At 38.6% G+C, this 27,139-nt stretch overlaps 1 protein-coding gene, 1 long non-coding RNA gene and 2 other non-coding genes across 8 annotated transcripts in view; 2 read left to right on the top strand and 2 right to left on the bottom strand.

Moving 5' to 3' along the window:
* NOL10 (nucleolar protein 10) overlaps positions 1-12,338 on the bottom strand; it is a 120,600-nt gene extending 108,262 nt beyond the window's left edge. For all 5 annotated transcript variants that reach the window (XM_058287881.1, XM_058287882.1, XM_058287885.2 and 2 more), the window contains exon 1: positions 12,131-12,338. In XM_058287881.1, the coding sequence (XP_058143864.1) occupies positions 12,131-12,196 (66 nt within the window). In that variant the 5' untranslated portion in view covers positions 12,197-12,338. The remainder of the gene's footprint in view (positions 1-12,130) is intronic.
* A 21-nt stretch (positions 12,339-12,359) lies between these two features.
* Positions 12,360-25,680, top strand: LOC139437612 (uncharacterized). The gene is made up of 3 exons (XR_011647474.1): positions 12,360-12,475; positions 23,729-23,805; positions 25,468-25,680. It is a non-coding gene; the product is annotated as an uncharacterized lncRNA (long non-coding RNA).
* Positions 21,885-22,007, bottom strand: LOC111764348 (small nucleolar RNA SNORA31). Its single transcript, XR_002796980.1, has one exon. It is a non-coding gene; the product is annotated as a small nucleolar RNA SNORA31 (small nucleolar RNA).
* Positions 24,997-25,100, top strand: LOC111764345 (small nucleolar RNA U13). The gene has a single exon (XR_002796977.1). It is a non-coding gene; the product is annotated as a small nucleolar RNA U13 (small nucleolar RNA).
* Positions 25,681-27,139: the final 1,459 nt, after the last annotated feature.

The raw sequence follows: 27,139 nt of genomic DNA, 5'->3' as shown, positions 1-27,139 counted from the left end.
TACTTCATCTTTTTAAGTGAAATTTTAAAAAGCAAAACATTAAAATGAGAGTTATTTAGAAATACACATTTTTAAAAGCTGATAATAAGGCAATGTTACTTTTTAAAGTCAAATGCCCCCACCCCGGGACGTTTGGTAATTGCTGAAGAAATTTTTGGTTGTCATACTGCAGGGATATGGGGGTTGCGGCAGGATTTCCTACCAGCATCTAGTGAGTGTCAGGAATGCTGCCAAACATCCCACAGTGAATACAGGAAAGCCCCCCAAAACGTCAATAGTGTCAAGGTTAAGAAACCCTACTCTATAGGAATTAAAAGAAAAGCAAATAACTTAATTGATGTCATTTCTAAAAGCACAGACGTAAATTATAGTCCTTATTAAACATATGACATTATAATCTTTATGATTCTGTGGTCATGCAGACTCACCATTCAAGACCATAAGCATGGCAGCTGCAATAGTAGTTGCATTTGAAGAGGTGCAATACTTTGAAGCGCCTGAGCTTTCCTCCTGCCCTTGTGTTTAGCATATGTATCTATAGGTTTATCCTATTTTGCTCTGATTTTATTTTAGGGAGTACTATATAAATTCAAGGCAATGTTAAAGTATAATATCTGGGCACTCATATGCCAGGGCTTCCCCTCTAATAACCAGAATTTGATTTTCTCTTCTAAGGAAGTTATGTTCAAGGAAAGGGACAGTTTAATAACTTGACTCTTATATCGTGAGTAAAGTGCTTGGGGCAAAAGGGAGGGAACCGAAATTTCCTTCTATATGGGAGACTAGGACCCTAAAGAGAGAAATTCTCTCATGTAGTGATGAAGAGAAGGAGGGATAGTTTATCCATGAGTTTCTGTATAAATTGACAGCATTGCAGGAGAGCACACAAGAGTCAGCACTGAACAGGAACAAATTAGCCTCAAGTTCAAAAAAAAAAAAGTTCACAAAAAACCAGAAAGTTGTCACTAAATTCAGTCATCCTCTCTGTTTTATAAAATCATAACTAATGAAGAACTAACTATTTTAACACTGCCAAGTAATTTAATCAGAAACTTAGCAAAAGAGTTCTGGAATGCTATTATGACTCATTTCTCTGACTAGAGAGGTACCTCACTGTTATTTTGTTGAAAAGAGAAAAAAAAAAAAAACTTTAACTACATCTTACACTTGAAATAGGTCAAGTATAATAAAATAGGCAACTTGTTGATAAATTAGAACTACTTTATAAGATTCATGAACAGAAAGAGAGATTATAAAGCAGCAGTTCTCAAACTTTTGGTCTCAAAACCTTTAATACTCTTTATTACAGAAGACCCCAAAGACCTTTTATGTTTATGTATGTTGTATCTATTTATATTAATACATTAGGAATTAAAATTGAAAAACTGTTTAAATATTCATGTATTCAATTAAAAACAAATTCATTTTATATTAACCTAAATAAGATATTTTAATGAAAAAATAGCTATATTTTCTTTAACTTAATCTTTTTAATAGAAAATACCTGTGAACTTGCATATTTGCTTCTGTGTTCATCCTGTTGTGATATATTGTTCTGGTTTAAGTATATGAAGAAAATATGGCCTTATACAGTTAAATAATTGGAAAAGGAAGAAGTATTTCAATAGCCCTTTCAGATAATTGGGGATATTCTTCTTCTTTGGTAGTCAAATCAAAACTCAACAAGTGGTAATTCTAGTTGCATTATGGAATATGAAACCATATCAATAAATTTTTTGCACACAGTTACATTACAATTCACTGAGATAGTTTTGGAAATGGATGGTGGTTAAAATGGGAAATTTTAAGTTGTGTATATATTACCACAATAATTTTTTAAAAATATTATTGGTATATATTGCATTTTGTTTTTAGGTGGTACCGGGGATTGAACCCAGGGCCTTTTACATGCAAAGCATGTGCTCAACCACTGAGCTATACCCATTCTACTATATTGCATTTATGAATTTTTTGCCCATGCTTATTCAGTAACATCACACATTGATCATTTGGAAAACACTAGTTGACTGAATTATGCAGATCTATCAAACATTTAATTAAACAATGTCAAAAATTCATATTCATCAACAGTACTACCAATCTCATCAGTAAAGACTTGGAAAGCACCAGTAATTATTGGGAAATTGTTAAGCTCATGGTAGTAGATAAAAAGTTTTCCAAAATTCTAATTTTCACTTGAAAGTACAAATTTTATCATTGGCAGCAAATAATGTCAGCCATTTTCCTTTGAAGTGGCAAGCTCACTGTAACAGTATGTTCTTTTATGAAATCCAGAAAGAAAAAGATTATATTTCTTAATTAACCCTTTTCATTGGACTATGTCATTGGACTATGTCAGTAAAGCATGGCTCAGGTTGGGTTTCCACCCTCCTGTTAGGTCTTACATAAACAGAGGCAAAGATGAAGAGATACACAGAGAAAGGAAGCTGCCATTTTTGACCCTGCCATGTGAGAGAGGATTTGAGGATCACTAGAAGCCAAAGTCTAAGCATGAAGCACCCTAAGAGGCTGGGCCCACAGAGAAGTTCAAGGCTGAAGAGATGAGCCATATGCCTGAGAGCCTACAGCTGAACTCGAGAAGAAAGAAGAGCAGTTATGACTGAGGAGACCCGGAAAGAGACAAGCCCTATGCCCAGCTGCCCACTGCTGAGCTCCAGGAGATGTAGATTCTGGAGGGAAAGGCAGGGACCTCACCAGAGATTGGCCACCATCCTCACCATGTGGCTAGACACCAATAGCTGACTTTGGTGAGAAAGTATCTCTGATGGTGTTTTGATTTGAATATTTCACAGAACTGTAAGTTTACAGAACTATACGCTTTTACCCCATTATAAAATCCCCATATAAAATCCAACCCATTTCTGGTACTTTGCATCAGCAGCTCTGTGGCAAACTAAGACACTCATTTTGTTCATTTTAAAGAAAATGCCTGCCAAATACCTAAGTGTGAATAACAACTGTTTGTCTATAATTCATTCTTTCAAGTAAAACTTGCATTTCATGAAAAAAGCTGCTAGTTTAGCTTACAACTCAAACAACTTCACAGTGCCTTCCCTCAAGACAACCACTGTACTTTGAGTATGCAGAAATGCTTTATGCATACTTTCTATTTCATCACAAATATTATTCAAGGATTGAGATTTAGTTAAATTATCTTCAATGTTTCTCAAAAACATTCTCAGTAAAACTAACATTTATTTTATATCAAGTATGTGGCAGCAAATACAGTGATTACTAATACAGTTTGGTGTCACTATTTTGATTTGTACTATGGTGCCAGCAGTTTTACCCACCATTGCTTTCACATCATCAGAACAAATATCAACAAAGAAAAAAGCAAATAATACCTTAGCATTACTGTGAAAACAGTTTGTCCTCACAGGCTCTCTGAAGGGGCTTTAGGAACTCCAGGGACTCAGAGACCTTGCTTTGAAAACATGGTATTAAAAATAACAGTAAAGTAACAGTCAAAGTCAACCCTGTATAACAAAAGAGGGAAAAAATATGCTTAAGCATTAGAAAAAGACCAAAAATAAAAATCCCCTACTCTCTTGAAGCTTTCTTTTAAGTGACGGAAGACACAAACAAAAAGAATTAGAATGTCAGATGATAATATATGCTATGGAGAAAAACAAAGTAAGGAAAGAAGGGTTAGGGAGTATTGGGGGAGGAATAAAATTTTGAATAAGGTTAGGCCTCTCTTTAGCAAAGACTTGAAAGACATAATGAAGCAAGCCTCATCAATCTCTGGGAGAAAAGCAGTCAGGCTGAAAGAATTTCAAGTGCAAAAGCCCTGGGGGAAGGAAATTCTGGTAGACTAAGATGATGCTCCAGGGATTCCACCCCCCACAGGATCTTTGAAATACGAAGAAAAACGACTGGCAGAGCCATACATCTTCCTCAGAGTTCCGAAAAACAGTGAAAAGGTGGCAGTTAACTGGGCAAGCACGCAATCAAGAAAGCACCGCTTAGAAATGGTCCTCGCTGGTCTCTTCTCCAACCCTTCCCCTGTGAGAAGTGGAGTCAGCCTTCACTCTCATTGTGTTTTCCTGGCCTTGTTCTGGAGGAAGTAGAGTAAACCTTTATGTGCATCATCGGATGTCTGTATCTTGGCGCCAATCTATTTAGTGGCAGCGTGAAAGACTGAGCCAGGACACCTGTCTCTAGTCATCATACCACAATTTGCCCTGTACCCAGAAGCACCTCACAGACAGCTAAAACTGTGTAAGATATAAGCCAAATCGAAGCAGCCTGGAACACAGAATTTCTTACACAAGACATACAAAAGAACACCTGGGAGGGGGGATAGTCTATTCTATAGGGAGTAAAGGAGGCATTTAGACCCACAAAATCAAAGAATTCCTAAGGCTGAAAATTAGCACATGTTCAGGACAAGACACATTCTCAGAAAAGCAGAGAGGACCTATACTCTTATGCCTCAGGCTTATCCTCTTGTTAGGAAGACTAAATCTGAAGGAGGCCACAAGTTACCAGAGAATCAATTTGCAAAGACATGGAAAGATGTGTTTTTCATTGGTTAATTTGTTTTAGTAAGCTCTTGGCATTCAAGGAAATCTGTTATATCACTATCTGGATATACTAAAGGAACTAGACAGTTCAAGGACTAAATTCCAGAGTTAACTTATTAAATTATTAAAATGTACAGTGTGCAAGAAATGATTACACAACAAAGAAACTCAAAATGGTATGAACCATCCAAAGGAACAGGAAAAAAAATTCAAAAACCATCAACAAAGAAGACCAGGATACCAAACAAAGATTTTAAAAATATGACCTTCAACATGCGCAAAGAGATAAAGGAAAACACAGAGAAAGAAATAAAGGATATCAGGAAAATGATAAATGAACAAAATGAGTATCTCAAGACAGGCAGAAATTATAAAAAGGAACCAAACAAATAATTATAGAGTTGAAGACCACAATAAATGAAATTTTAAAATTCCCTAAAGGGTTTCAACTACAGACTGGAGATAGCAATCTTGAAGATAAGTGAAATTATCCAGGCTGAGGAACAGGGGAAAAAAAAAAAGAATGAAAAAAAGTAAACAGAGCCTGAGACACCTGTGGGACACCATCAAGTATACCCATATATGTATTATGGGAATCCCAGAAGAGAGAAAGAAGTAAGTGAAATATTAAAATAAATAATGCCAGAAAATTACCCAAATTTAACAAAAGTCATGAATATGCACATTCAAGAAACCCACAAACCCCAAACAGGATAAACTTGAGGAGAAACCCTCCCTACACATAGTAATCAAATTGTCCAATGCCAAGAACAGGAGAGAATACTGAAAGCTGCAAGAGAAAAGCAACGTGTTACATACAAGGGAGTCCCAATAAGATTAAGTGCAGCTTTCTCATCAGAAATCATGGAGGCAAGAACGCAGAAGGTCAAAATATTTAAAGTGCAGAAAGAAAATAATTGTCAAACAAAAATTTCATATTCAGCAAGACTGCCTTTCAAAAAAGAGGGCAAGATTAAGCCGTTCCCAGAAAAACAAAATCTAAGGGAGTTTGTCACCACCAGACCTGCTATATTAGTCTGCCAAAGGGGTGCTGATGCAAAATACCAGAAGTCTACTGGCTTCTATAAAGGGTATTTATTTGGGGTAGGAGCTTACATATACCAGGCCAGAAAGCATAAGTTACTTCCCTCACCAAAGTCTACTGCCACATGTTGGAGCAAGATGACTGCCATCTGTCAGGGTTCACGCTTCCTGGGTTCCTCTCCTCCCAGGTCTTGCTTCTCTCTGCATGCAGGTCCTCTGTTTTCTCCACAAGGTCAGCTGTAGACAATCAGGTGAATGGTTCTGTCTCTTTCACCAGGGTTTCTGCCGCATCTAAGGAGCCTCTCTATTCCTCTGTGTTCTTCTGCTCAGGTCCTCTCTTCCTGGGGCTTGCTTCTCTTTCCTCTTTGTGCTTACTTCCCAGGGCTCCAACTCAAGACTCCAGCATCAAACTCCAAATAAAAACTCCAACATCAAAATCTCCAAATCTGTCCTTTGCCATGTCTTTTTTTTTTCTCCTCTTTTTTTATTTTTATTTTTTGTTTTTTTTTATTTTTTTATTTCTTTTGTTTTGCCATGTCTTTAATCTGTGACTCCCCACCCACCAAAGGGCAGGGATGCAACACACTACTGACATGGCCCAGTCAAAGCCCTAATCATAATTTAATCATGCCCAGGTGCAGACCAGTTAACAAACATAATCCAATATCAATATTTGGAATTCATAACTATATCAAACTGCTACACCTGCCCTACAAGAAATGCTGAAAGGAATTCTTCAGATTGACGAAAAGGACACAAGACAAAGGATCAAAAGAGGAAAAAGAAATATAAAAACATGCCGTAAAGGTAACCATATGCCAGGCCTATTGTATGGTATTGTTTAATATATAACTCCACTTTTGAACTAGTACAAGTTCTAAAATGCAAATGCATAAAAAGTAATAACTTTTTGGACTTAAAATATATAAAGTTATAATTTGTAACAAGTACAACCAAAAAATGGAGGGCAAAGAGGTATAGGAACAGTGTATGTGTATGCTATTTGTGTTAAGTTGGTATCAAATAAAATGTGACTATTGTATATTCAGAATGTTAAATTTTAGCCCCATGGTAACCACAAAGAAAATAAATGAAAAATACATACAGAAAGAAATGAGAAGAAGCTCAAATGGTACAATACCAAAAAATCAAATAAATATGAAAGCAGGCATTAATGGAGGAATTAAGGGGGAAAAGAGTATAAAACATGTAAAACCATGTAGCAAAATGGCAGAAGAAAGTACTGCATTATCAACAGTTGCATTAAATTCAAATGTACTAAACTCTCCAGTCAAAAGCAGAGATTAGCAGAATGGATTAAAAAGTGTGACTCCCATGGTCTTCTGTCCCTTCTATTTGAAACTATAACTATAGTCAGTGATAGAGTTGATAGGTGTATGTCCAAGAAACTTAAATCTTTGGACTGTCCATGTGCCAAATGAGCACCACAGACTCCAGTTCATCAGACTCACCCAGGACAACTAACAAGGAGATGATGATGGACAATGACTATTCCAAGGAACAGAGAGAGCTGGCAACTGCAAGCAAGATAGTCCCATCCATCTGCCCCATGAGATTTAAGTCCACTCTCAATTAGAGGTGGAGCAGGCATCACAATCCCAGAATCCTCAGGATTGGGGAATAACAATGGACTAAAGGAGACTTACTGGTATTCTACTATAGACTTACTGTGATTCTACCAATGGAAGAACTTTTATCATTGATGTGGAGGCAGTGGCCACTGGAGGTTCTGAGGGGAGGAAGAGGGAAAAAAGAGTGTAATATGGGGGCATTTTCAGGACTCAGGTATTGTTCTGAATGACACTGCAATGACAGATACAGGCCATTATATATCTTGTCATAACTTACAAAATTATGTGGGAGGGAATATAAACTATAATCCATGCTTAGTGGCAATGCTCCAAAATGTGTTTATCAATTGTAACAAACGTACCACACTAACGAAGTATGTTGTTAATGTGGGAAAATATGGGAGAGGTAGGAAGCAGGGCATATGGGAATCCCCTATATGTTTTACGTATCCTTTATGTAATTTAAGTATCTTTAAAAATTAAAATTGAAAAGTATATTAAAATAAAATATTTTGCTGTTTACAGCTATATGCTGTTTACAAGAGACTCATCTTAAATTAAAAGATACAACTAGGTTTAAAGTAAAAGGATGGGGGAATGGGGCATTCCATGCAAATAATAACCAAAAGAGAGATGGAGTAGTTATACTGATAAAATAGACTTTAAGTCAAAACCTGTTACAATGGACAAAGACTATATATACTGATTGTGGTGGTTTAATATTATTCCAAAAAGAGATATTGATTATGTTTCTAAAGTGGTCTGTTCCTCTGAGTATGATACCCTTTGAATGTATTAGATTCAGGTGTGCCATCTGATTAAATTATGTTAAGATTAGGACTTTGATTTAACCACATCATTAGAGTACAACACAGCAGTCCCAGCCCCCGTGGTAGGCTGATAAAACAGACTCTCACATGGCAGTAGACACAGAGAGAAGATACACAGAGGAAGACAGCTCCATAGACATGGCAGAGGCCCCAGGAAAAGAGCTGAGCCATTCATCCGATAGATAGTTTACAGCTGACCTGTGGAAAGAACAGAACAGCTGAGCCAGGAAAGAATCAAGACCCGGGGAGAGAGATGAGATAGCCAGCCTACAGCTGAGATCGGAAGAAGCTGGACCTACAGAGCCTTAAGAGAGAAGACAAAGGCTGAACCCTCACAGACATTGCCCACCATCTTGAGTCAACATGTAGCAACAGACTTTGGGTGAGAAAGTACTTCTTACAGTACCTTGAGTTGGACTCTCTAAGGCCTTGGTAACTGTAAGCTTCTACCCCAAATAAATACCCTTTATAAAGCCAACAGATTTCTGGTACTTTGCATAAGCACCTCTTCGGCTGACCAGTACACTCATAGAGGGGCTAATTCAACAAGACATAATTTATAAATACATATGCACTAAGAGTAGAGCTCCAAAATATATGAAGCAAATATTGACAAATTTGAAGGGACAAAGGCCCTGAGGCAGGGAGCATGCCTGGCCCCAAGCAATAAGGAAACTAGTGAGGATAGTAAAACATGAGGAAGAGCAACAGAAAATGAGGTCAGAGAGGAAGGCAGAGAGGACACATGATCAGATAGGACCTTATAGGCTATCTGTACTATCAATACAAAATGTTAATAATAGGGAGAACTCCATTCGTTTGCGTTGTATGTGTTGGGGGAATGTGGTAATTCTGTACTTGCTGTATAATTTCTCTGTAAACCTACAACTGCTCAAAAAATTAAGTATATTAGAAAAAAAAAGGACTGTGGTTTTAAGCAGAGGAGTGATGGGTCTATCTTACATATTAAGAGAATCACTCTGGCTGCAGTATTGATAACAGACTGTAGAACGCAGCAGAAATGAAGGAATAGGAGGAAGGCCAAAGGTGAAAACAGAGAGACCAGTTGGAAGTCAACAGGGGTCAAGTACAATTAATCTAGATGAGGGGTGATGATGGCCTGAATCAGAGTGATGGTAAATAAAGGTGACTGGATTCTGGATCCAGTCTGAAAAAAGAAACCAATGTTTTCTGGTGGATTGGATGGAGGGCATGGAAGAGCAAAGAGTCAAAGATGATTACAGGGTTTGGGGCATAAACAACTTGAGAACAGACATGCCACTGACTGGGAGGGAGAACACTGTGTGGGAGGAGGTGAAGGATTTGGGAGGAAAGAGCTGGTATTCATTTTGGACAAGTCTGAGATGTCTATTCAACCTACAAGTGGAGATGCCAAGAAACAGCTGGATATACACGTTCAGTTCAGAGTAGAAGTAAGATACAAGTTTGGATACAAGTTTGGAAGTTATCAGGATGTAGTGGCAATTCAGGAGACAGGATCAGATCACTTAGGGAGTGCATGAAGAGACCTATTCTGCCTTAATAAAAGTATAAGATTGAGGAAAAAAAGCATTATTTTGTTTAGATCAGACAACAACTGGGGTTCTATATATGTCTTGAGCATCACATTTAAAGAGGAATAGCCAGAAAACATTCACCAGGATTATTAGGGATTTCCAAATCCACTCAACTCAGGCCCACTTCCCTGATACTACTCACCAAGGTCATCAGTTACCTCCATTATGCCAAGTTCAATAGTCTCTTCTCTGTCCTCATCTTACTGGATATCTCAGCAACGTCTGACAAAATTGACTACCCATTCCTTCCTTCTTGGAACACTTGCTTCCATGACATTACACACTTCTGATTCTCCCCTTACTTCAATGACTACTCTTCTTTGCTCGATTCTCCTCTTGTGCAAGACTAATCTGAACAGTATACACATGAACTCTTCTTCTATTCTTCTATCCCAACTTTTTGTTGTACTTGTTACAAAGCATATCTTTACTAACCTCAGGTCCTCAGCCCAAAATTCTCTTCTCTCTTCAGAGTTTTTCCACAATGTGATTTTACCTAGTCCCAGCTAATACTAATGACTCCACCTGTAATCTCAAGACCAGTATATACACAACTGTTTACTCAACATTTCCACTAAATGTTTACTAGAACTACAAAGTTTTAAGTATCAAAAATAAAATATTTTATTCCTTTTTCCTCACTATTCCAGCCCCCACCATCTTCCAATGTGCTATTCCTAAATGCCTTCCCATTTCACTTCTAACCGCCATGCACCCAGTTATTCAGACTCCAAATCTACAAGTTCTCTCTCAAATTCCTTCCTTTCTCTCACCTCAATTTCTCTCTAGCACCATCCAATTTTGGAGATGGAGCTGATGGGCTAAGTCCCATCAGTTCCAGTTCCAAAATACACTCCACCATACCTTAACATCTCCATTCTACATCCTGCCCTATGCCACAAGTTTCTCAGTTTCTCACTTGGACTACTACCACATCTCCATTCTTATCCTTTCCAGCTATAATCATTTGCCACACAACAGCCAGAGTGATCTTTTCAAAACAGTCAGATCACATCCTTTCCCAGTTTAAAAACCAACAACGACTTCCAGCAACACTAATAAAACCCTAACTTTCTTACCTTTACCTACAAAATCTAATGTGTTCTCTCCAGTCAAATCTGTTCCCACTCAGCATATTATAGCCACACTATTCCCCAAACATGACAAATGCATTCCCACTTGAGGACATCTTCTGTTCTCTCAGCACTGAAAACTCTTTTCCCATATCTTCACACAATTAGCTTCTAATCGTCATTCAAGAATCTGTTCAAATGTCACCTCTTCAGGCTTTACCCAAGAAAGCTCTCTTCTAATCCCGCTTCATTCAATAAAACAATTATCATTAACTGAAATTGTCTTACTATTTGTTCACTTGCTTATTATCCCTTTTCCCAAAAGGGAACCTTATCTGCCATGTTCACCACTGTACCCCAGTACTTGAAACTGGACTGTCTGCACATAGTAACGTTTTAATAAATGTTGAATGAATGCACAAAATGAGAAAAATCAAGTTATGTGAAGAACAATTCAAAGACAGGATCTGTTTAACCTGAATTTTGCGAAAAAGGGACAAAATGAGAAAAATCAAGTTATGTGAAGAACAATTCAAAGACAGGATCTGTTTAACCTGAATTTTGCGAAAAAGGGACAATATGATCGTTAGCACCAAATTTTTCAGGGACTGACACGTGGAAGAAGAACTATATTAATTCTATGTTTTCCAAGGACAAGAGTCAGACCAAGAGTGGCACACTATAGAGTGGCATATTTTAAAACAACTTTATAACAAATACAGATACTCAGAGTGGAAATGAGCTTCCTCAAGAAGTAGTCTTCTCTCTTTGGAAGTTCTTGAACAGAGGCTTGATGATCATTTATAAGAAATAAAAGCCAACCTCCAGATGCTAGGTGTATGACCATTCCACTCTCCAGGCCTCTTTCACTCCATTTTAAACATGAGGGGATTGGAAAAGAATTATTGCTTTTCCAAGCCCTTCCATCTCTTATGTTCTAAAATCCATGAAATCAAATAAGGTTCTACAAGGTTCAAAAATATTGTCCTCTACATCACAAATTTCTACAGGTGCAAGTCCGCATCTCTTTTGTTCACTGTTGTATTCCTAGGACCCGTCTTATAGTAGGAACTCAACAAATATCTGATGAACGGATATTAAAATGGGTGAGAGTATTGACAGAGATGGCTAACAACCAATCTGTCCAACAGTTTTCTCAGCAGTGAGCGAACGGCTGTGAATATCCAAGGAAGCCCAATGGGACGCAGCCCGTTTCGAAGAACTTTACACAAGTTCAGGGAACGCTCATTGGCCCTGATCACCTCTCGGCCCGCTTCTGGCGCAATAACAATAAGGTCCTCGTCTACCAGTGCCGACCAGCTTCCCAGGGCAACGTCACTCGTCTCTGAACCTCCCCCAGTTGGGACTGTCCAGGGCCTAAATCAAACACAGACCAGACACAGAGCTGAGGAGAGGGGCAGACCCGGAAGAGTTCGACAGTGAGAAAAAGTGGAAAAGACTCACCTCAGGAAGGGACTTGCCGCAGCTGAGACTATAAATCTTTACCTCGTTGAGGCTGGACACCTGCATGGCAGCGCCAAGCAGCGATGAAGCGCTTTGCAGTCCGAGTTCCTCCTGCCTGCGTCCACTCGAGGTTCAGAATCTCAGGTCCTCTACCGCGCGGTTCTCTACCAGGCGATAGCTGGCGTCGTCTCATGACGTACTTCCGGGCGCCGGAGACGCGCAAGTTCCTGGAAGAGGGACCCTGGAGGGATGAGAAAAGAGGAGCGACTCAAAACAGAACTGTTGATGCCAGGAGGCTGATGGCAAAACTGACAGGGCGAGCGGCCACGTCCCGAGCAATCGGAAGTGAGCTTACAGTACCTCCTAGGCCGAAATCCAGGTCTTGGGTGGAGTGGTGCGGACAGGACCTGTGAGACGCTTTGGGGTTTTGTGGGGGGGGGGGGGGGGGGATTCCGCCAACGAAAGGGGCCGTGCCCTGTAATCTTTTCTTTGCTACAGTGTCTCCGTAACATTACACTGGAAGTTCTTTTAAAACTTGGTGTATTCTGCTGGTTTATAAACGTGATTGTGGCTGATTTTGTGAATGTGGGGATTAAAAAGGGGTATGGGATTTTTCCTTTTGGAGTAATGAAAACGTTCCAAATTTGAGTAATGAAAATGTTCTAAAATTCTAATTCTTTGGTGAATTAGAGAGCTGCTGAGTGTATGATTTGAATGAATTGTGCGAAGCATGGGACTGTATAATACAATGAATCCTGGGGGAAGATGGAGTGGGGTTAACAGAACAAATATGAAAACATTCTCTCTTGAAATATAACAAGTATATGATACTAATACAGGGTGTTATTAACCAGGCGGATTGGGAGAGAAATACAGTAAATGTAAGTAGTAGTAATGTTTTGACAATGCTCTTTCTGAATTGGTAACAGTTGTTTCACAACTATGCAAAGTGTTGGTGGTGGGGTGATGTATGTGTGATGTGCATGTTTGTGTTGTAAGTTAACAACTTATACTATATACTTATTTATGGGTGTTTATGTATGAATGATAAACTTCACATTTAAAAAGTTAAAAAAAACTTGGCGCATTAGAAATATATTACTTTTTCTGCCCTTGTTTGACATCCATCTGCTAACTAATGAGAAATAGAGTCAAAAGCAAAGTAAAACAAAAATTGGATGAAATGGGAAGAAGTGGATTTGAACTTGGACTGTGGGACAGTAATCACAGACACAGCCTCTCATGTATGTATCCTTTTCAGAAAGTTTTCACAACTTTTCTTTTTTGACCATTAAATTAACTGAGAACTGCCTTTACTGTATCCTGAATCCCAGGACCAGAAAATTTTTGGTTTGGCTAGATGAAAACTCCAGGGGGAAAGTGTGGCACTAAATGTGTAGTGATACTGGTCCTTTTTGAAAGTGGAACTTAGTACCCACAAGTAGAGTTTGCATTCTTCAAAATTACAGATTGGAGAAAGGAGCCAATTAAAAGTACAGTATCTCAAAAAAAAAAAAAAAAAAAAGGGAAGCGGACTTGGCCCAGTGGTTAGGGCGTCTGTCTACCACATGGGAGGTCCACAGTTCAAACCCCGGGCCTCCTTGACCCATGTGCAGCTGGCCCATGCGCAGTGCTGATACGCACAAGGAGTGCTGGGCCATGCAGGGGTGTCCCCCGCATAGGGGAGCCCCACGCGCAAGGAGTGCGCCCCATAAGGAGAGCCGCCCAGCGTGAAAGTGCAGCCTGCCCAGGAATGGTTGCCGCACACATGGAGAGCTGACACAACAAGATGACGCAACAAGAAGAAACACAGATTCCTGTGCCGCTGATAACAACAGAAGCGGACAAAGAAGACACAGCAAATAGACACAGAGAACAGACAACCGGGGGGTGGGGGGGGGAGGGAGAAGGGGAGAGAGAGAAAGAAATCTTAAAAAAAAACATATATATATATATAAAATAAAAGTACAGTATTTCAACATTGCCTTGGTCGTCTATGGATTGCCAGGTTAATTTAGCCCTCACTTTAGGGTATAGCAACATTGCTTATAATAATAACTTTGTATATAATGCCTCAAATCAAAAGGAGTTTCAAATGTTATTTTAAAAATATTCTTCAAAAACAGAGACTACCCTGGCCTCCAGATACCGGTTTCTTATTGCCTATTTGAACATGGCCACATTTCATGCCAGTCCCCAGACTTAGCTTGTCTACATCTAAACTCCTTAACCGAGCTCTTCCCTTAGCATTATGTTTGTTCTTTATCTTAATAACATTACTGTCTTCCTGGTCACCCAGGGTAGAACCATCTGTTCTAGCCCCCATATTCAGTCTCTTGACCTTGTCATTTCTAATTCTGAAATATTCCTTTTAAACTCATTCTGTTTGTGTTCCTATCACCCAAGTTCAGATACTCATCATTTTTGGATTGTCATATACCCAGCTGATCTCCAAACCTATTTTTTTTTTTTTTTTTTTGCTTTACTATAGCTATCCTTTCATTGAACTGCAAATTATCTTTCCAAAACACAAATATAATTATTTTACTCCCCTACCAAGAAAATTTTGGAGACAAATCCTACAAAACAAATACACCTTATATCTGAATTAGGCTGAAAGTTCTTTATGGGCTGTATATCATTTTTCTTTATATTTACTATTCTCTCCATCCATCCCCACCTCATTGTCTAGACCAGTGCCTGGCCTCTATTAGTCACTAAGTATTTACATTTAGTAATGTGAAGAAGGATAATTTCTTAAACTCTATTCTCAAAATCAAGGTCCAAAGTGAAATAATTTTCAAATTTTCTGTACTGCATATCTATTACATTTATAGTTAAGAAAAACAAGTCATTAACGTCACTGGGGAAAGCTGCATAATACAGTGCTCAAGATCACAGACTCTGGAGCTAAGCTATCAGTGTTCAAGTCTTCACTTGCCATTTTTAGCTGAATAGCCTTAGGTAAGTTGCTTAACCTCTCTGTGCCTCAGTTTCTTTGTAAAGTGGAAATAACAAGAGTACCTATTTCATAGTTATAGTAGGATTAACAATACTGGTAGGATTAACACTCATATTTGCAGTGTTTGACACTGTGCCTGACAAGTAGTAACTATCATGTGAGTATTTGTAAAATAAAACTGGAGAGTGGATATGGCTCAGGCAGTTGGGCACCCACCTCCCACCTGGGAGGTCCTGGGTTCAGGTCCTGGTGCCTCCTAAAGAAAACAAACAATGAGCAGACAATAAGAAAAAAAAACAACATTGAGCAGGCAACAAGCAAAAATAAAAATGAGCAAAAACAAAATGAGCAGGGAGCAGATGTGGCTCAAGCAGTTGGGTGCCCACCTCCCACTTAGGAGGTCCTGGGTTTGGTTCCACGTGCTTCCTAAAGAAGAAACAAGCAAGCAAACAATCATCAAAAATAATGAGCAAACAGATGAGGGAGCCATCTTGGGGAGGGGGGGCATAAAATAAAATAGATGCCATATATTAAATAAATATAAATTTTAAACAGCTTTATGGAAATATAATTTATTCCCATTTAAAGTATACAATGTAATGATTTTTAGTATATTCAGAGTTGCACAGACATCAATGTAATCAATTTTAGAGCATATTCACCACCCTAAAAAGAAACCCTGTGCTGGATAGCATTACTACATCCTCTGCAGGATCTAGGCAACCACTAATCTTTCTGTTAGAGTTTCTTATAACTTGATGTTCAACTTTATTTTCATAATTGCTTGCTTTCTATCTAGTATTAAACATCATTAAGTCAAACATATTCATCATACAAGGACTGAGATTACTCTCATTTGAGGTATTCTAAAGAATTCAAATCTGTACATATGTAATGGAAGTGGATCTCTTTTTTTTTTTAATTGGAGAAGTTGTAGGTTTACAGAAAAATGCAGAAAATACAGAGTTCCTGCCTCTCCTCACATATATACAGTTCTCCCTATTAACATTGTGCATTGGTGTGGTGCCTTTGTTACAATCAATGGAACAATATTATAAATTATACATTAACTGTAATCTGTAATTTATATTCACTGTATCAGTACATTCCTATGATTTTTTAAGATGCATCATTCTGAGCAACAGGTTGTATTAGTTGTGGTGGGATAAGGATTGCTGTGTTGAGTAATTTTGTTTCTATTGTAACTGTCGAAGTCCCAGTCCAAATTTTGCCTTCTGCCTCACACTTTCTTTGAGGAAATATGCAGGACTGTCATCCTCCTTGGGGTGGCAGTGTGCCACGGTAAAAAGCTTCATAGTGATAACAGGCCTTTTAAAGAAGTCATAAACATAGAAAGTGATAATTTTCCAAAATACTCAAGAAATCATGAGTAATTAAATATATGTACACACACTAGTTTTATTAACTCTTTCAAGAATGTACTGTAAAAGCCCATGAACTATAAAACACTTAGAATAGCATCTGTCACAAAAGTGCTGTGTAAGTGTTAGATGAAAGATACACAGATATTTTCTACTCCAAATTTGGTGCCTAGACTATTTTGCTTTACTTCATTCAATCGTATTTCCCATTGACCTCTAGATTTCTCATCTGCTTTGTTAGCATTGATTTCCTTATTCTGGTTTTAAATCTTTGCCTGGGCTGATATTGGCTCTGGTATGCCCTTTCAACCTCTTCATGCCCAAATCCTCAAAGCACGCCTTTTTTAAAAAAAAATATTTATTTATTTATTTATTTCCCCTTCCTCCCACCCCCTCACCCCGGTTGTCTGTTTTCTGTGTCTATTTGCTGCGTCTTCTTTGTCTGCTTCTGTTGTCAGCGGCACGGGAATCTGTGTCTCTTTTTGTTGTGTCATCTTGCTGCGTCACCTCTCCGTGTGTGCGGCGCCATTCCTGGGCAGGCTGCACTTTCTTTCGGGCTGGGCGGCTCTCCTTACAGGGTGCACTCCTTGACGTGGGGCTCCCATACGCAGGGGACACCCCTGCGTGGCAGGGCACACCCCTGCATGGCAGGGCACTCCTTGTGCACGTCAGCACTGCACATGGGCCAGCTGCACATAGGTCAAGGAGGCCTGGGGTTTGAACCGCAGACCTCCCATGTGGTAGACAGACACCCTAACCACTGGGCCAAGTCCGCTTTCTCCTGTGCTTCCATTGTACCATGGAAACTACTTTATGGCGGTTATATCCTTTTTTTATACCGGTAGCTTTTTATGGTCAAATTACACAGTAATTGGTAGCATCCTATAAATACAATAGTAAATGCACTTGAGTGCAAAGCTGTATTAGATGTCAGCACTTGGCATTTCTTCAGCCGCTATGATTTCCTCAAGTTACCACATCACCTCAAGGCTAATTTAAAAGTCCTTTTTTAAGAACCCATAAAACTTCTTCCTTTATTAAACTTGGCATGACCTCCTTTTAAACATGTTCTTCACTCTGTTACTTCCTCCCTCGTTTTTATTGTAAGAAACTTAAAACACGTTTAAAAGTATAATAGTACAGTGAACTCATGTATATAGCCCCATGCTTCAACAAGTAATGCTGTAACCTCACCAATCCCTTACCCATGGATTATTTTGAGTTTTTTGAAGCCAATCTATGGCAGTTATCTTTGTGGATTATAATTTTGCTTCTCTGACCATCCTCTCCCCTCAACCACAGCCATTAGACTGGCACAGGACTGGGCTTTATTCATCTCTGTGTCTCCATGGCCTGACCCAGTGCCTATAGATAGTGCACTCCTGATATAAGTGGACCAACTAAATGATCACTCCTCATCCTGGCCCAAAACCCTAATTCTTTTTTCCATACATTTTGGCCTTTGGTAACATTTGAAATGGTTTAGCTCTGTTCCTGATGATTCTTTATTGTTTAAAATATGTCTCTTGATACATCTTGTCTCTCCAACAGGAATGTCACAGCCTTCGAGTCAGGGACCACACACAAGGGAACACAGTGTTTTCTGTGAGATAAAATGAGGCATAGTTGGTCCTCGTTCCAGGACAACTGCTTCGTCACAGTCATTAGCCTGTTTGACTTACTTCACTTTTGGTGGCTAGGCTATTTTCCACTGAGGACCAAGCTGCAAAGCAGAAAGTGACTTCTCCAGTATTTCTAGTATCATCTCTAAAACAAACATTTAGTTCTTAGGCAGTATAGCTGAGCTAAGAGCCACACTGCCTGGGTCCAAATCATGGCTATCCCATTCACCACCTGTATAGAACTTTAAACAAGTTAACCTAACCTCTCTCTGTCTCAGTTTCCTCATCTGTAAATGAAAATTATAATATTACTTAACCACAGAAGCTTGCTGTAAAAATAAAATGAGTTGATACCATAATGAGTATTCCAGGATGTATTTTTTTTAACGCTCCCCAAATCAGGTTTTATGTTATATGTCATAGTTCAATTGACAGTGTTGTTGTTTTTTTTCCTCTTGAGGTTATAATTAGTGGGCTTTTAGAATAGATTCCAAAGAATCTTAAATGTTCTGGCATGTTGCCATTCCAAAAACTTACAAGAAGTGTTCAAGATTCCTCTCCCCATTCTTTACCTCCACAGTCAATCAATTGCCAAATACTTTTGATTTTATCTTTCAAATGTCATAATTCTTTTCTGTTCCCACTACACAAGGAGGTCAAACCATAATCCTCTACTACTTGGCCCATTGTTGTCTTTTTTACTCATCCCCTTGCCTCAAATCTGTCTACCACAAGAGACAATGCGATCTTGCTAAGAGGTAAATAAGATCATGTCATATTCCCACTCAATTTCAATTCCCCCGAAATGGAAAATTTTGCTTGCTGAAGGCCCTTCAGCACCTGACTTCTTACTTTTCCAGCCTGAGGATCTGAAGCTGCTAACTTTTCCCCCATTCCCCAAACCCTGCCACTCACTACACTTTCCAAAAATACTTCAGTACTTGTAGCTATGAAAATATGAGAACAGGGAGCAGGTGTAGCTCAGTTTTGAGCACCTGCTTCCCGTGTGTGAGGTCCTGCATTAATTCCAGGTTCCTCCAAATAATAAACAAAAAGCTGCATTTGTTTAAAAACATTTATCTATGAGACCCTCTCTTGCCTCCTTCATGCCTTTGTACCAGCTCTCTTGGCTTCTAATTGCACCCTCCTTCTGTCCAGTTGGGTGATTTCCATTCATTCTTTTCTACCTCCAGGAGATATGAGATATTTATCTATGTTCTCATTGTACATATACTATATATTCACTTCAGTGTTGCTTAAACTAGGGAAGTTACAGATATATTCTCGAATTAATCCTTTGGGTTTTCCTCTTTCAATGGCAATATTTAAAAAGTAGATTGTTGATATAAGGATGTCAAAGTGATCTGGTTAACCAAATTGTAAGTACTGCACCTTGAGGAGGTGATGTCACCAAGCTTGTGGAGTGACACAGTCCAGGGTTCAGTCCTCCACAGAAGGTTTAAACAACTAGCAAAAACTGGAAAAACTATCTTTCACAGTGGTCCAGAAAACAGCTAAAGGGTTGCAATAATTGAGTGAGTCCTCAGGCAAGAAAATGACAATGTAAAAATGGTGGAAAAACCTATGGCACCCTTGCTTCCCCCACCCCCCACCCACATACCCAGACTGTGCTGTCAGTGCAGATCCCAGGTCAAGGTTCCAAAGGGAGCATAGTAACTGCTATGAACATTCTGGTGTATATGTATGTCTACACCATTCTGCCTAGTGGCAACCTAAAGTGCTGAACCAAGACCCTTGTCTCTGGCTCCCTGTCCCAGAACAAAATTGGTATAAGGAACAATCAAATCACAGCTTCTTGGGCCAAAGGATTACCAACTTTAAGACACATGTAGAGTGCCTCGGATCAGGTGGAAAGACTATTTCATAGGGAGAAGAGGTGACATTCAGATCCACATAAATGGATGAATTTCTAAAGCCATGAGTGCATCCCCAGGGAAACCATATGCTCAGAAAAGACTGGCTAGGACCCTATGCTTTTACCTCACGCTGTTCTTCAGGTTCATTCTTGGGATGGTTACGCTCTCAGAGATTGCACCAGCCTAAATGGAACTAATCTGCAAACATTGTCAAGGTGTTTTTTATTTGTGTGTTTTTGTTAGCTCCTGGAATTTAATGAAATCTCTGTCATATCACTATCTGAATACAAACTTAGGAAACAGACACTCAGAAACTAGGTTCTAGAGTTGACATAATTAAACATTAAAATGTCCAGAGAGCAACAAAAGATTAAATGGCAGGCAATGAAACAGGAAACAAAGGCCCATCCAAAGAAGCAAGATAAAATATTAGAAACCAACAGTGGAAAAGAAAAGACTCTGTATATACCAGACAATAACTTTTCAAAAAATGCTTGTAAACGTGGTCTAAGAGTTAATGGAAAACATGGACAATGAATAAAGGAGATCAGGAAGATGAACAAAATGAGAATCTCAGTAAAGAGAAAGAAACTATAAAAATGAACCAAACAAATACTGAAGGCAAGAAGGAAAAGAAAGAGAAAAAGGACCAGAAGGAGATTTGAAGAAATAATAGCTGGAAATTTCCCAAGTTTACTGAAAAGCATGAATATTACATCCAAGAAGCTTGGCAAACTCCAAACAGGATAAACTAGAAGATATCCATGCCCAAATACATTATAATCAAACTTTTGAATGCCAAAGACAAATAAAGAATCCCAAAAGCTGCAAGAGAAAAGCAATGCATCATGTATTATACAGGGAAACTTGATAAGATTCAGTGCCAGTTTCTTATCAGAAACCACGGAAGCAAGGAGGCAGTGGGATGACATGTTTAAAGTACTGAAAGAAAGCTCTTGCTCTCGGAAGATAGAGTGGCCTGTCATTACCATGACTTCTTGCTCAGGCTGCCACAGGCAGGAGGCATCCCAGCTAGATATCCACTAGCTTTGGCAGCAGCCAGAACAGGGAAAGCAAAAGGAATCTCGTGCGAGAGCAGCCAGCCAGTGAAGCAGGATGGCAGTGAGCCCATCATGAAGGAGCAGACCAGCTCTGAGAAGAGCCTCATCATCCTGCTGCAGGGCCTCCAGGGCGGGGGAACCTATGGCCCTATGGGCGAGAGTGTGGCCCCTGGACTCATAGACAACATCTATACTTTCATGAGTATTCACCTGCCAAGGTCATCGACACAGACTGTTGGGTGCATCAGGTCAAATTGGATGACCTCTTTGTGACAGGCCATAATGTCTGCTATGTCCACATCCCAGATGCACATCACTGCTACATTTGAGCAGCAGCTGCAGCTCATTCATCCAGTGCACAACTTTGGAAGCAAGGGCAAGGGACAGAGCCGGTGTGAATTTCTCCTTAGCAAGCCGGTCCCCCACACCAACCTGAGTTCTGAGCCAATTCCCTGGCAATCCTCCCTGCCAGATCCTGGAAAGGGAGCAGGGCCAGCTCAAACACTGGTGTCTGACAGACACCTCCTGTCACAGCTGCCTGTGAATCCCCGACTCACCCAGGGACCCAGAATCTATTTATCTGCCTGTGGCCTTGGGGTAGGGACAATCCCCTCTTCTGATCATTTGCATCTGAATCCCTGGTTCAGTGATTTAGAGATCTGTTAAATAATTTTTAATCCTCTCCCAGTGAAGATGATTAAGTGGGCTTGGCCTGAGTCACCGATAAGTGTCCCTTTTTCTCTGACAAATATGTTTACCTTCCCATAAAACTAAATTTTGATACCAAAAAAACACTGAAGTAGTGAAGAAAATAATTGCCAGCAAAGAATTCTTTTTTTTTTTTTTTATTTCTTGTATTCCCTCATTCAAATCTTGGCTGCCACAGACAGACAGCACAAGGACTTTTTTCTTGCATCTATAGTGGAAACCTTAGCAGCAGACATTAACTGCTCTAGGGCTGTCAGAAATGCATAAAAGAATTCTTTTTTAAAAATAAAATTTTATTAAAGTATATCATTCATATAAGAACATACATAAACAATGAGTATAGAGTAAAAATTGTGAACTTACAAGCATGCATATCATCATACGGGTCCCTCATACATCATCCCACCACCAACACCTTGCACTGTTGTGAAACATTTGTTGCAAACTATGAAATAGCATTGTCAAAATATTTACTACCAGCTATAATTTACTTTTTTATTCAAAATTTTATTTTCTGAGCAATTTGAGAATAATTTATAGACATTATAAATGCTCCTTTACCCCTAAATACACCAATGAGTATCTCATAAGAGCAAGAACATTCTCTTACATAACCACAATATAGCTGCCAAAATCAAGAAATTTAATACTGATATAGCGTTATTATCTAACATACAATATAGTAATGTATAGTTTCACCAGTTGTCACAGTAAAGTCCTTTATAACATTTTTCTCCTAACCCAGGACCCAGTCCAGTTTCATGTATTGCATTTAGTTATGTCTTTCTGTTTTTTTTAACAAATCAATTTTATTGATACATATTAATAAAGCATAAATCCATCCAAAGAGCACAATCAATGATATTTAGTGTAATCACATATTTGTGAATTCATGTCAAATGTTCTTAGAGCATTTCAGTATTCCAATAATAATAATAATAAAATAACAAAGCTCATCTCTCTTTCAATCTCTCTATGCTTCCCCTGTCATACATAGCTGCTATTCTTTTTCCTTCTTTCTAGTATATTTGTATTTATATTTTGTAAACACAACATCACCCATATTCATGTTTGACATGAGATTTTACTATTTTATACAGTCCCATGTTAGTGTTTAGCTTTTCTTCTAATAATATACATGACCTTAGACTTTCCCTTTCCACCACTGTCATGCCCATATAATAGCACTACTAGCTACAAACACTATGTTGTGTTTTCTATTCCTTTCCAAAGATTAACAAGCAACTTTTTACCATACTACACAGCTTTCCATTCTTTAACCTCACTCTATTTTCTGATGACTCATATTCTAGTTATTAACTCCATGAGTTTATACAATATATTTAATTCATAATAGCACAGTCATACAATATTTGTCTTTTTGTGTCTGGCTTGCTTCAGTCAACATAATGTCCTCCAGGTTCATCCATGTTGTCATATGTTTCATGGCTTCATTTCTTCTTACAACTGCATATTATTCCATTATGTATATATATTACAGTTTGTTTATCCATCAGTTGATGGATACTTGGATTGTTTCCATCTTTTGGCAATCATGAATAGTGCTGCTGTGAACATCAGTGTGCAGATATCTGTCCATGGCATTGCTCTCCGTTCTTCTGGGTATATATACCTAGAAGTGGTATTGCCAGGTCACATGGCAACTCTATATTCAACTTCTTTAGGAACTGCCAAACAGGCCTCCACGGTGGCTGTACTATTTTACCTTACCACCAATGTGGGAAAATAGTTTAAATTGCATTTGAACCTTGTATGACCTGTTGCTTATTGTAGATGTTGCAATTGTTCCTTATTGTAGATGCTGCAGTTCCCTATTATTGTAGATGATGCTGCAGTTTAGATAACAAACAGCTGCTCAGTAGTTTCCAATAAATACAATGTGGAAACTAGATTGAGGCTCTCAGTTCCAGAAGCTGTGAGTCCCCTGGTCCCATCTTTATCTCCTCTCTTGTGTCTCTCTTTCAGTCCTTTTATTTTGGAAAGTTCTGAATTGCCTCCACTTCGAGCCAACCAATCACTAAACTGATCTCAGCACACCAACAGTGAGTAAGCATTCCTATCTCCCCACATTCTCTCAAACATTTACAGTTTTCCTACTTTTTAATAGTGGCTGTCTAATAGGTGTGAAATGATATATCATTGTAGTTTTGACTTGCATTTCACTAATTGCTAGGAATGTTGAACATTTTTTTCATGTTTTTTTATGCCATTTGCATTTCTTTTTGGACAAATATCTATTCAAGTCTTTTGTCCATTTTTCAATGGGGTCGTTTGTCTTTTTATTGTTGAGGTATAGCATTTCTTTATATATCATGGATGTGATTTCCAAATATTTTCTCTCATTGAGTCAGCTGTCTTTTCACCCTTTTGACAAAGTCCTGGGAGGTGCAAAAGTGTTTACTATTGAGACAGTCCCATTTATCTATATTTTCTTTTGTTGCCTGTGCTTTGGGTGTAAGATCCATGAAATCACCACCTATCACAAGATCTTGAAGATGTTTCTCTATATTTTCTTCTGGTAGTTTTATGGTTCTGGCTTGTATATTTAGGTCTTTGATCCATTTTGAGTTGACTCTTGTTTACTGAGGGATCCTCTTTCATTCTTTTGGTTTTGGATATCCAGTTCTCACAGTACCATTTGTTGAAGAGACTATTTTGTCCTGGTAGCATGGACTTGGTACATTTGTTAAAAATAAAATAAAAAACAGTCATAGAGGTAAGGGTTTATTTCTGGAGTCTCAATTCTGTTCCACTGATCAATATGTGTATCTTTATGCCAATACTATGCTGTTTTGACCACTGTAGCTTTGTAGTATATTTCAAGTTTAGGCAATGAAAGTCTTCTCACATTGCTATTATTTTTTAGGAAGCTTTTGACTATTTAGATGCACTTTCTCTATGAAATAAATTTGGTAATTGCCTTTTCTATTTCTGTAAAGGAGGCTGTTGGAATTTTGATTGGTATTGCATTGAATCTATAAGTCAGTTTGGGTAGCATTGACATCTTCCGAGAATTTTGTCTACCAGTCCATGAACATGAAGGGGCTTTCCAGTAGTTTAAGTCTTCTTTGATTTATTTAGCATTGTTTTTGTAGTTTTCTGCATCTAGGTCCTGGACTTCTTTGGTTAAATTGATTCCTAGGTATTTGAGTATTTTTGTTGCCATTGTAAATGGAATTTTATTCTGATTTACTCCTTGGATTGTTCAATCCTAGTGTACAGAAATATTCCTGATCCTTTTGTGGTTCATAAGTATGATGAATGGGTATTCACACATTTGTGTGAGATGTGCCTCACTCTATCCTTGTTATGACATCGGCACATTACCTTTCTGACATGAAAAAAAAAAGAATTATTACTCATTTTTGCATGTTGATCTTGCATCCTGCCATTTTGCTGCATTCATTTATTAGCTCAAGTAGAAATGTAGACATTTCAAAATTTTCTAAGTATAGGGTCATGTCATTTGTGAATGGTGAGAGTTTAACTTACTCTTCTCCTATTTGGATGCTTTTTATTTATTTTTTCTTTTCTAATTGCTCTAGCTAGAACTTCTAGGACAATGTTGAATAACAATGGCATACTTGTCTTGTTCCCAATCTCAGAGGGAAAGCTTTCAACCTTTTCCCATTGTGTATGATGTTGGCTATGGGTTTTTCATATATTTCCTATATCATATTGAGGAATTTTCTTTTTATTCCTAGCTTTCAAAGTGTTTTTATCAAGAAAGGATGCTGCTTCTTTTCTGTCCTTGCTTCTGACCATTGGCTGTGCCAGTTCGCACTCGCCTCCCAGTGAACCTCATCACCGTGCCTTGTAAAATTGAGGAAATCAAGGACTTCCTGCTCACAGCCAGGAGAAAGGATGCCAAATCTGTCAAGATCAAAAAAATAAAGATAATGTAAAATTTAAAGTTCGCCGCAGCAGATATCTTTATACTTTGGCCATCACAGACAAAGAGAAGGCAGAGAAACTGAAGCAGTCCCTGCCCCCAGGTTTGCAGTAAAGGAACTGAAGTGAACCAGATGTGCTGATTTGAACTGTATTAAAATTTCTAAAATTCTTTTAAAAAAAGAAAGGATGCTGGATTTTGTCAAATGCCTTTTCTACATTGGTTAAGATGATCATGTGGTTTTTTTCCTTTAATTTGTTAATGTGGTATATTACATCCATTTATTTCCTTATGTTGAACCACACTTGTATACCAGGAATAAATCCAATTTTGTCATGGTATACAATTCTTTTACTATGCTGTCAGATTCTATTTGCAAGTATTCTGTTGAGAATTTTTGCATCTATGTTCATTAGAGAGATTGTTCTGTGATTTTCTTTTTGTGTAGTGTCTTTATCTGGGTTTTGGTATTAGGGTAATTTTGGTTTCATAAAGTATGTTGGGTAATTTACAGTTATATCTATGATTTTAGCTCTTTTTTTTAATATAGGCTTTTAGGGCTATAAATTTCCCTCTCAGAGCTGCCTTTGCTGTATCCCCTTAGTTTTGATAAGGTTTGTTCTCATTTTCACTCGTCTCAATATGTTTACCAATTTCACTACAATTTCTTCTTTGACCCACTGATTATTTAGGAGTGTTGTTCAGCCACCACACATTTGTGAATTTATTTCTTTCCCATCTATTATTGATTTCCAGTTTCATTCCATTTTGATCTGAGAAGGTGCCAATCTTTTTATATTTTTTGAGACCTGCCTTGTGACCTAACATGTGGTCCATCATGGCAAAAGATCCATGAGCACTTGAGAAGAACATATAATCTGTTGATTTGGGATCCAATGTTCTGTTAGGTGTAGCTTGTTTATCATATTGTTCAACTTCTCTGTTTCCTTGTTGATATTCTTCCTAGCTGTTTTATTTAATGATTTTTTTTTTAAGATTTTTTTATTTTTTTTAATTTTATTTAATTCCCCTCCCCTCCCCCGGTTGTCTTGTTTTTTCTGTGTCTATTTGCTGCGTCTTGTTTCTTTGTCCGCTTCTGTTGTCGTCAGTGGCACGGGAAGTGTGGGCGGCGCCATTCCTCGGCAGGCTGCTCCCTCCTTCGCGCTGGGCGGCTCTCCTTATGGGTGCACTCCTTGCGCGTGGGGCTCCCCTACGCGGGGGACACCCCTGTGTAGCACGGCACTCCTTGCGCGCATCAGCACTGCGCACGGGCCAGCTCCACACGGGTCAAGGAGGCCCGGGGCTTGAACCGCGGACCTCCCATGTGGTAGACGGACGCCCTAACCACTGGGCCAAAGTCCGTTTCCCTTATTTAATGATTTGAGTGGTATGTTTTTTGTTTTTGTTTTTTAAAGATTTTTATTTATTTATTTACTACCCCCCCCCCCGGTTGTCTGTTCTCTGTGTCTATTTGCTGCATCTTG

The sequence above is a fragment of the Dasypus novemcinctus genome, chromosome 25 (genome assembly GCF_030445035.2).
Source record: "Dasypus novemcinctus isolate mDasNov1 chromosome 25, mDasNov1.1.hap2, whole genome shotgun sequence".
Taxonomy (NCBI): Eukaryota; Metazoa; Chordata; class Mammalia; order Cingulata; family Dasypodidae; genus Dasypus; species Dasypus novemcinctus.
This window is presented reverse-complemented; position numbering and strand designations above follow the sequence as displayed.